At 43.6% G+C, this 11,096-nt stretch overlaps 1 protein-coding gene across 1 annotated transcript; it reads right to left on the bottom strand.

The window, feature by feature from the left end:
• Positions 1-1,095: 1,095 nt before the first annotated feature.
• Positions 1,096-5,995, bottom strand: LOC137030780 (uncharacterized). The gene is made up of 6 exons (XM_067401213.1): positions 5,907-5,995; positions 4,630-4,784; positions 2,813-3,875; positions 2,243-2,556; positions 1,672-2,001; positions 1,096-1,265 (listed from the first exon to the last, which is right to left on the bottom strand). The coding sequence occupies exons 1-6, from the start codon at positions 5,993-5,995 to the stop codon at positions 1,096-1,098; spliced, it is 2,121 nt and encodes a 706-aa protein (XP_067257314.1).
• Positions 5,996-11,096: the final 5,101 nt, after the last annotated feature.

Below are 11,096 nucleotides of genomic sequence, written 5' to 3'. Positions count from 1 at the left end.
TATGTGGAAAGTAAAATGTGGAAAGTAGCCATAATGGAGTTATAATTTGTCCCCTTTATGTCCCCTTTCTTCTTCTTAGGTGGCATCTACAAAGTACAAAAAGGGGCAAAAAAAATGGAATATTAAAATGTTTTTACTCTGGCCTTTGTATGTGGCAGAGAGACAGTAACTTACCGTTGGTGTCGTCAACATGCGCGCGTGCACACACACACACACACACACACACACACCACTTGCTAGAAGCTACGCCCCCCCTAAACCTACGCCCATGTGTCCAGTGAAACTTAGAAGGACTCTTTTTTGTTTGATCAGTCAATGGGGTAGCCAGAGATGCAAAATGGGGAATAAAACGGCGGTACCACCCAATTAAACCAAGGAACAATCTCACTTGTTTCTTTGTCTGTGGCTTTGAATGTTTTGAATACACTTAAGCTTCTCTACCTGTGGCTTAATCTGACCATGGCCAATGATGTATCCAAAATACTTCACCTCTGTTTGTGCCCACGAGCATTTGGTGGTGTTAATAGTGAGTCCAGCTTTCTGAAGCCTTCGTAGGACATCACTAAGATGCTCTAGATGTTCCTGCCACATTCCACTATGTATTACTATATCATCTAAATATGCTGCTGCATATTGGTCACACCCAGCAAGTACACTGTCCATAAGTCTCTGGAACGTTGCTGGTGCTCCGTGTAACCCAAAAGGCATTACAGTATACTGATATAGTCCTGTGGGGGCACGGAAAGCAGTATATGGCTTACAAGAGGGGTCAAGGGGCACTTGCCAGTATCCTTTACATAGGTCTAATGTAGTCATGTAATGAGCTTTACCAAGCCTTTCAATCAGTTTGTCTATCTGAGGCATCGGGTAGGAATCAAAGCAGGATACGCTGTTCAGTTTTCTAAAATCTGTACAAAACCTCAGTCCACCGTCTTTCTTAGGAACCAGAAGTATAGGACTTGACCACTCACTTTGGGAAGGTTTGATGATTCCCTCTCCCTTCACTTAAGTGTAAATTAAGGCCAGGATCCTCCACTGAAGGTCGAATTGGTTCCATCTCTAACTCATCTTCTTCCTCCACGACTGCCCGCACCATCAGTGATCTTTAGGTTCGAGTCCCCTCTCCTTAAACTCTCTCAACAGGTTGACATGAAGGATCTGTTCAGGACACTTTCTTTCAGGACACAGAATCTCATATGTTACAGGACCCAGTTTTCGGGTAACGATATACGGACCCTGCCACTTGGCCAACAGTTTGCATGTACCTGAAGGTAACCAGAGGTGGGTAGAGTAGCCAATAATTTTTCTCAAGTAAAAGTACTGTTACTTCAGAATAATATGACTCAAGTAAAAGTAAAAAGTAGTCATCCAAATAATTACTTGAGTAAGAGTAAAAAAATCAAGTACTTAAAATAAAATAATAAAAAATAAATAAGCACAAGTAACACAAATTTCCAAACCTTTATACTTTTTTTTTTTTTACCAGGCTTTGCAGAAAGAACTAGAACAAGTCATCCCATAAACTCTCATAAACTGTGTGTGTGAGAGAGAGTGTGTGTGTGTGTGTGTGAGAGAGTGTGTGTGTGAGAGAGTGTGTGTGTTTTTGTGTGTGTGTGTGACAAAACATGCAGAAACAAACAACTTCACAAAATAATTACTCAGTGATGTCACTATTAAGCTTCAACAGTAGTTGGTTCTTGCTGTGAAGCTGTGATCGTTTAGCAGTGAACAGGAGTCCTGCATGACTGAAAAGTCTTTCACAGGCTGCAGATGCAGGAAGACCTGTGTTGACTTTGAGTGATAGCTTCTTGATGTGAGGAAAGGAGTGGAGTAGATCCATACCTGCAGGGGACAGACATGAAAGGTACCTCTCCAGCTCTCCTACTTGTGATTTTCCCAACACCATGGATGCAAAGAAGTCGTCTTCATCAGAGAGGCTGCTGTTTGTGCTGGTGATATCATCCAAGTCGGTGTCGAGGTGATTTCTGATGTAGTCAAGGCCTGTGACAAGAGAAATCGTTTTTCAAAATAATTAGGTCTGCACATTATTCTTACCCTTCTACTGTATAGGCTGTCAAGCTGCTGGTGTTTGACATTAAAAGCTACCTGAGTTTCTAACTATATTGCCACCCTGTGGTTTGTCACTGACACACTATAATTGTAAATGACAGTAACATTATACAGATTTATACAGGTCAATGTCTACTGGTTCACATTTGAATTGATAAACAAGTATATTTACCAGTATTTAAGATGTTCTCCTCTGTGGTCCAGGATGTTCTGAATCTTGGTAGGAGTATTGCTGCAATCAGTTCAGGCTCTTTCATGACGTCTCCAAAACGTTTCTGGATCCCTTGCTGCAGGGTGTGAACAAGAGATGTACACATTTTACAAGATGTCTCCAACCTCTTCAGCTTGTCCCGCAACTGGTAAAGTGTTGGCAGCAGGAGGCCCATATGCACAGATGATTCCCCTTGGAGGATATTAAGGGCCATGGCAACAGGCTTCATCACAGCAGCATACTCGACCAAAAACCCCATTTCAGCTGGATTGAACCTATAAAAGATGTAACAATAAAAAAATTACTTCTAGCCATTTCTGGTACAATGTCCTTATTATGCATTGTACATGTTAAATACACAAATAAATAAAAATAAAATAAATTACATTATTTCATTTAAGTCATCCACAATTGTCACACAACCATGCAAAGAAAACTTAGTTGCTTGGATTCACCCATTAATCAGCAAGGCTTTTTTTTTTATTATTATTATTATTCTTTAAAAACAAAATATAAAGCTTGTCAACTTGCATCTTTATCTTTAATGCTGTGCAGACATTGCGAATTGCTTGTTCTCCTTGCTCTCGGTGAATGCGCACAATCCTTTCTACAGCGAGGAACAGGGAGCTCCAGCGTGTCTGATTGGGTCGGAGAAACTGCAGCTTGCATTCACGTTCCACTGTTTCATGAGCCATGGTTGACCTGCTGGTTTTATTCCAGAGAGCATGACATTTTGCAAAAGCAGACCGAGACAGCCTCTTGTAGGTTTCGTTTGCAGCTCCTCCTGCAGCAGTGGCATCAACTGTGGATATAAGATTGAGGAGATGGCATGCACACTTTTGGTGCCTTGGAAGTTGGTATTCAAGGCCTGTGTTGTCATCCAGAATAGCAGACACATCTTGATACTCCACCTCTGACTCACTCTGATCTTCTGTTGCATCATCAAGGGTGGAGTCACTTTCCTCTTGTTCATTGGTGGCTTCCTCCTCTATCTCCTCACCATATAATCGAAAGGCCTTCAGGAAATTTGAGCCACTGTCTGTTGTCGTCCTGGTCACTTTTTCCCTGATGTGGTACTCAGAATGTATTTCCTCTAATGCAGCAGCAAGGACGTCAAACGTGTGCAAGCCATTGAGCCTTCTACAAGCTAATGCAGCGGAGTGCCTCTCCAGTGAGGTGTTGTCTATCCAGGTACAGGTGACACCTAAGTAGCTACGTTGTCTGGCAGACCAGCAGTCTGTTGTGGTAGCAACATAGTTCACAGTACTCAGTTTTTTGATGAGTATGTTCTTGTGTTTTGCAGCTTCTTGTATTCTTGTGCATAATGCTTTCCTTGTCATTACTGTATGAGGTTGCAAGGTTTCTATCAAAGTCTTGAAGGATGGCGTCTCAACCACAGAAAATGGTTGGTTGGCCTCACATACAAAATTTAGCGCCATCTTGTCAAGCGTTGCTTGTGTTACCCGCCCTGGGGCAGAGAAGGTTGAGATTTTTGCATTTTTCACAGAAGTATCACTGGAAGAGGAGGACTTGCGCTTTCTGTGGTTCTCTATAAAGTGGGTGTATTTAGACAGTTTGTTGGGGTGAACCCCATTAAAAGAACATTAAAAGAGACTTATCACATCAAATTTGGATGTATATATATATATATAATATATATATATATATTAGGGGTGGAACAGTACACAGAAGTCACGGTTCAATTCATACCTCGGTTTCTGTTTGGTAAGTGTACCTGAATGAATTGAAAATTAAAATTAATTTGAAAATTAATTTGCTACATTTCAGATTAATATATTTGTTTTCCTTAAAATTTTAATTAACAGTAACTTAAACACTTTGCAGTTTGAATGATGTCCTGCATAAACAAAATGACGGAGTATGTTTTTATGTTTCCACTGTTCGATCGCGCCCGCGCCTCACTCACACACACACACACACACACACAAGTAAACACTTTGTGACTTTTCGATCGCGCCTGCGCCTCTCTCTCTCTCACACACACAGCATACTACAGCATTGCAATCTTTACATCGTTCGCAGCCTGCTTCAGAGCTAAGGCGGGGCTACAGATTAGGTGTCCCTAAAGAACCCGCGTATCTAACAGTAGTTCCGCATTACATTAATTAATTTGCACGCGAGTTTTATTTATTTTTATACCGTGTATTCTCCGTGTAAATTTATGCACCGAACCGTGACGCCCATACCATTTCGGTTCAATACGAATACATGTACCGTTCCATCCATAATATATATAAAGGAAATGTTTAAAACATATGTAACCTAAAAGACAAACATTCGCCTATCCACAAAAAAAAAAAAAAAAAACGAATTTAGAAAACTTACCGCTACATGTTTCCTCAAGTTAGATGTTGAGTTTTTGAATGCTGACATGTCCGTTTGTTTTGGTAGACACAGAAGACACCGCATAATGTAGCTGCTGTTTCGCACTTTTACTAAGGTAAACATGCTTTCAATATGAGGCCAGGGGTGTTCCTCCTCGCTTGTGTCTGCATTGCTGATGGTTGATTGTGACATTTTTGTTTTGCTACGACTGTAAAGCTAACCCGTCCCGCCTGACGCCGCTGAGATTGAGTATGGTCACGTGACGAGACTGCACAACTACGTTTGATTGGTGAAACACAGTCACATGGTAGAGCCTTTAGCGGAAGTCTCACTCTGTCAAAATAAAACAATGACGCGTAGAATATCAAAGAGGTAAAAAGAAAAGTAACAAGGTCATTGTAGCCTAATGTAGCGGAGTAAGAGTACAGTTTCTTCTTCACAAATCTACTCAAGTAAAAGTAAAAAGTATAGTGATTTAAAACTACTCCTAGAAGTATAATTTTTTCAAAAACTTACTCAAGTAAATGTAACGGAGTAAATGTAACTCGTTACTACCCACCTCTGAAGGTAACAGTACAAGAACTTTCTGTCCAGGCTTTAGGTCTCTTTCTCTGGCATGAGTGTCATACCATACCTTCTTCTGGGCATCCTGTAGATTGTCTGTGGCCAAAGTCCTGAACGTCTCCAGCTTGTCCCTCATCTGCAATACATAAGAGATGACATTGCACTGGGCTGGTTTCTCTGCCGTCCACTCCTCTTTGAGCATGTCCAGGGGGCCTCGAATTGCCTGCCATACAAAAGCTTAAAAGGAGAAAAATCAGTTGAACATTGGGGCACCTCTCTATATGCAAACAAAAGAAATCCATTTATCCCAATCTCTACCTGTCTCAGCCACAAACTTTTTGAACATGTTTTTCAGTGTGCCATTAAAACATTAAAACAACTAAACCATCAGTTTGGGGATGAAATGGTGTAGTTCGGATACCTTTAATGCCCAATTGTTTATACAGTAATTTCGTCACATTAGCTATAAAATTAGTTCCTTGGTCAGTAATAATTTCAGAAGGTACTCCAACCCTGGAGAATAAGTCAATTAAGCATCTCACAATATGTTTAACCTGAATGGATCACAAAGCGTACACTTTAGGATATCTAGTTGCATAGTCGTAAATTACCAGGGCAAATTGGTTACCTGTACTACTCTTCACCAAAGGGCCAAATATGTTCATACCTATCCGAGCAAACGGTGTACCAATGATTGGTAAAGGCTGTAAATAACATTGGTCTGCCTTCCAGACAGGAGCTACTGGCACTCAGAAGATGGCACTCAGAACAGGTCTTACAGTAATCTTGTACATCCTGATACATTTTGGGTCAGTAAAATCATTGACTAATTCGTCCATAAGTTTTCTGCTGACCTAAATGTCCAGACCAGGGTATAGTATGACCCAGATGTAAGATCATCTTACGCAGTTCAGTAGGCACGACCAATCTGGGCCTCTCTGTGTTTGCCATATACAAAAGATTGTATTTTAAGTTATACTGATCCCCACCAAACTGTGGTACACCCACAGGATTACCATCTACCTCACATACTTAATTGTCCCCCCCCCCCCCCCCCCCAGAACCAAACAAATCTGAATGGGCATTAGGAAGGGGCTGTAGCCCTTTGGTTTGAGATTGGGTTACCACTGCACAAGTATTGGGTGTTGCATTGACCAGATCAGTTAAAGATGGAAAATCATCACCTAACACCACATCATATGCCAGATTGTCAATCACCCCCACCCTCAGCAAAAATGCCTGATCATCGATAACCATGGATACATCAGCAGTCGGATAGGTCTTTTCTTCCCCATGTACACATCCTGAACATACTGTTTCCCCATAGTTTAACATTTCACAGTTCAATAAATGAGATTTCACCAAGGTTTGCGTACTCCCTGTATACACAAGTGCTTGAGCAGGATGACCATTGACAGTACTGATATGACATGTCTATGTTTGTCAGTGGATTTTAACAGTTCACTGGACCACTCATCTCGGGGAACATGACACATGTTCATTACCTTGTGTTTTCTTAATGGGCAAAGAGATGCCTTGTGCCCAGGCTGCTGGCAGTAAAAACAGATCAGGGGCCCCTTAGCAGCAGTATAAGTTTTCCCCACTACTCCCACAGTCTGATCACTGGGGTCCTCAGTTTTACCCTTACCCACAGTACATTTCTAAGTCCGTTGCGGTTCCCGATGTGCGGCCATATACCTCTCTGCCAATCTTGCAGCTTCCTCTCCAGTCTGGGGTTGATTTTCTTTAACCCAAGTCCTCACATCTGGACGAAGAATCCTCAGGTACTGCTCAACAATGATAGTGTCCCCTGTCTGTTCCTTAGCCTTGAGTTCTGGTCGCATCCACCTCTTGTACAAACCTTTGATTCGATTATAGGTCTCTCTGACAGTCTCACCAGATGGCACTGTGAGACTCCTGAAGCGCTGGTGATAAGTCTCCTCTGTTACATTGTACTTAGCTAGTACCGCAGCCTTGATATCCTCGTAGAAGCCGGATCATTGTTCATCCACCCCAGCATATGCTTCCAAGGCCTTGCCTGTCAATAGAGTAACAACTCGAGCCGCCCATTCGTCCGTTAGCCATCCCCACATTCTTGCAATACGCTCGAAACAAATAAAAAAATTCTCCACATCTTCCCCCTCAATGAATTCAGGAATTCTGGGTTCATGATAACGTCTATAAGGTACAGCCGGTGATTGGCTTATAACTTGTATGCTATCAACAACAGGGTGAGCTTGAGTTGAATGTATCATACCTCTGAATGGTTGTGGGTAAGTCCTTGGTGTAGGGAAGCGGTGGTGAGTATTTTGGGTGACTTGCTCTTCAAACTCCCATTCATTTCTAGGTTTCTGAAAAATGGTGGTTTTCAAATCAAACAGAATTTTCTAATTTCGTTGTTGCTGTCACACGAAATCCCTAATTTCTATCAAAAATTCCTGTCCCATAACAGCATTGTCTTTACCATCTCAAGGAGTACTAGCTGTCCCAGTCTTGGGTCTTACCACCGTGTCAGTCTCTTCATCTTGAATATTGCCTGCTTGGTGAAACATGCTTGAAATGGCTTCCTCCTGTGCAGCAGCCCCCAGCTCCAAATCACCAACCTGAACTTCCACTCATATATATATATATATATATATATATATATATATATATATATATATATATATATATATATAAAACATATTATAAATTATTTACATGAGAAACATCAAACATGTTGGCTACTGGCCCAACAGTCACAATAAGTTCTCTTTTCCCCTTTGTCCAAACAATTAGACTCTTTATAGTTAAGGCTCCTCCCCTCAAATTCAAACATACCAATGGCAGGGCTATTTCAATTACAATCTGCATAGCTTATTTATGAGATCATATTTAACATCAACATTCAATTATGAATATTAGCATCTCCTTTATCCAGCTCTATTTTTATCATAAAAACCAATGAGAATCTTAAAAGACATGCATTCAATGTAATATCATTCAACATTCTCAATGCTTGAGCTCCTCCTCCTTTGGGATGGTAGAAGTCAAGCTTCCTGTTCGTGGGCCCCTCCAATTAGGAAGTTCCAGGAAGAAGGTAACACAAAGAGAATCACCATTAACAAACAAAGCATTATTTGTTATTTGTACACCTTTTCTTATTTACAGGCACAAAAGGCTAAGACTGACAAACATGAGTCACAATGGAATGTGCACCTTCCATTTGACACGTGTGAGACAAAAGAGTGAATAAAATTATCTTGAAAACAAAACCCATTGTTTGGTTTTTTGAATTGAGTTACATACCTCACTTTATCACATTGCCCATCAATAGATATTGTTGAATAAAGACATTTTATTTATTTATTTTTTTTTTTTTGGTGCACAAAAAGTATTCTCATCACCTCATAACATTAAGGTTGAACCACTGTAGTCACATAAACTGTTTTAAATGTCTTTAGTAGCTTTCTGGGCATTGGAAGTGTTCATTGTCTTGAAAAATATATTTAAAAAATATATATTAATTTGTGTTCCAAAGATGAACGAAAGCCTTACGGGTGTGGAACGACATGAGGGTGAGTAATTAATGATAGAATTTTCATTTTTGGGTGAACTAACCCTTTAAACCACAGAAATTAATCAGAGAAATTCACACATTATTTTTGACACCCATAATTAAACACTTTAATAGACGGATATGCTCTCGTGATCACTTTTCTGTAAAGTAAAACAATGTACTGTCTACAAAACACACACATGCATTATGCTTACCATACTATAGCCTTTTTTTTCCTGTCCCACCTGTGATCCAGTTATTAATAAACTTATTATTGGACAGAAGTGTCACAATCACAGTCAGTTCCTGTCACTTCCTGGACTACATTCCCCATAATCCTCTCTGCCAATCACCTGCACTCACTCCACCAATCACTATCACTAATCACCACACCCAGCTGCAGTACATTAACAGGACTATAAAGGACTTTCACTCACACCACCTCACCGCGAGGTCTTGATTACCATTGTATCATTTCTGAGCGTTTCTATCCTGTCTGCCTGCTTGTTATCGTTCCTGCCTGTTTCTTGTTTTTGACCCGTTGCTGCCTGTCCTGATCTTTGCCTGTCCCTTGACTACGACTCTGCCTGTTCCTCACTGCTCCTGTTTGTTCCTGTTTTGACCCTGCCTGTACGACCACTCTCACTTGTAAATAAATGCTGCACTTGGATCTCCTGCCTGAGTCTCCATTCGTTACAGAAGACCTCGCCATCTACGATCCAGCAGCTTCCACAAGCGTTTCCAGCCTCAACATGGACCCAGCTATACGTCTCATCCGCCTTCGTCAAGGTAATAGTACCCTGGAGGACCACATTCAGAAGTTTCTGGATATTGCCTATTATGCAGACTGGCCTGACTGTGCACTTATAGACTTTTTCTGCGATGGCATTAATCAACCCCTCCAGGATAAACTTAGACAAGAGGGACCGCGTTCATCACTTACTTGCTTTCTGGATTATGCATTATTGACTGTTGGTTCTCTGTTTACTGTGGGGGTCGCGGAGGAATGCGACACCATGGTAGATCATGTAATGGCCGCCTCGCCAGATGACACTCACAAAATGGCGGTCACCACAATAACAACACCAAGTCAAGTCAGCACTGATCGCCCAGAGCAACGTCACGCCTTCGCTGATCACCCAGAGCAACGTCACGTTTCCGCTGATCGGCCAGAGAAACGTCACGCCTTCGCTGATCGGCCAGAGAAACGTCACGCCTTCGCTGATCGGCCAGAGAAACGTCACGCCTTCGCTGATCGGCCAGAGAAACGTCACGCCTTCGCTGATCGCCCAGAGCAACGTCACGCCTTCGCTGATCGCCCAGAGCAACGTCACGTTTCCGCTGATCGCCCAGAGCAACGTCACGTTTCCGCTGATCGCCCAGAGCACCGTCACGGCGCCGCTGATCGCCCAGAGCAACGTTACGCCTTCGTTGATCGCCCAGAGCAATGTCACGTCGCCGCTGATCGCCCAGAGCCACGTCACGTCTGTAGATCAGTCCGGGAGCGGAGAGGGTTGCGTTCCAGTGTGGCTGATCCTCCACTGACTACGGTCCGAGCAGCTGGCATCCCCAAGTCCTCGCTGGCCGCTTCGCTCTCAAGCCAGCCGGACGCTTCGCTCTCAAGCCAGCCGGACGCTTCGCTCTCAAGCCAGCCGGACGCTTCGCTCTCAAGCCAGCCGGACGCTTCGCTCTCAAGCCAGCCGGACGCTTCGCTCTCAAGCCAGCCGGACGCTTCGCTCTCAAGTTCGCCGGTTGCAACGCTCTCAAGTTCGCCGGTTGCAACGCTCTCAAGTTCGCCGGTTGCAACGCTCTCAAGTTCGCCGGTTGCAACGCTCTCAAGCGCCCTGGACGCGATGGACAAAGTGGCTGCCTTGCCAGTGCCCTCGGGCAAGATGGCCGCCCCTGCAATGAGTAAGGATGTAGGGGGCGTTCCAGCCAGTGAGTCCATTCCAGAGGCCGCTCCAGCCAGTGAGTCCACTCCAGAGCAGCCTGCTCTCCTGGTCAGTCCTGTCTTGGCCCAGAGGGCTGTGCTCACTTTTTATGTTTTGGCTGTCCTGCGTGCGTTGAGGATAAACTCGAGCTCTATGGACTTTGGAGCAGTCTGCCAGCCCGAGCAGCCCGCTGTCGTCCCAGAGCAGCCCGCTGTCGTCCCAGAGCAGTCCGAGCCTGCTGCCGTCACAGAGCGGCTCGCTGCCGTTCTAGAACAGCCTGTGCCCATCCCAGAGCTGCTAGCTCTCCCTGACACGGCCACGGAGGCCGTCACCGAGCTGCCCGCTCTCACTGACACGGCAACGGAGCACCCTTGGTCGGCCCTGTCACCATCGCTCAGGCCATCTATCCTGCAGGGGCCCCCGAGCTCCTTGCCCA

Source organism: Chanodichthys erythropterus, chromosome 11 (genome assembly GCF_024489055.1).
Source record: "Chanodichthys erythropterus isolate Z2021 chromosome 11, ASM2448905v1, whole genome shotgun sequence".
Lineage (NCBI taxonomy): Eukaryota > Metazoa > Chordata > Actinopteri > Cypriniformes > Xenocyprididae > Chanodichthys > Chanodichthys erythropterus.
Note: the sequence above shows the minus strand (reverse complement) of the source record. Positions and strands in the feature narration are given on the sequence as shown.

What these genes read in the sequence shown, in the direction of transcription:
- LOC137030780 (XM_067401213.1), bottom strand. Translation starts at nt 5,995, where the DNA reads ATGTATCAGGATGTACAAGATTACTGTAAGACCTGTTCTGAGTGCCAT. An exon ending in TGTCTGGAAGGCAGACCAAT is followed by an intron (nt 4,785 to 5,906) that starts GTTATTTACAGC and finishes TGCAGACACAAG; the next exon opens with CGAGGAGGAACACCCCTGGC. An exon ending in ACAGCATTAAAGATAAAGAT is followed by an intron (nt 2,557 to 2,812) that starts GCAAGTTGACAA and finishes CATCTTTTATAG; the next exon opens with GTTCAATCCAGCTGAAATGG.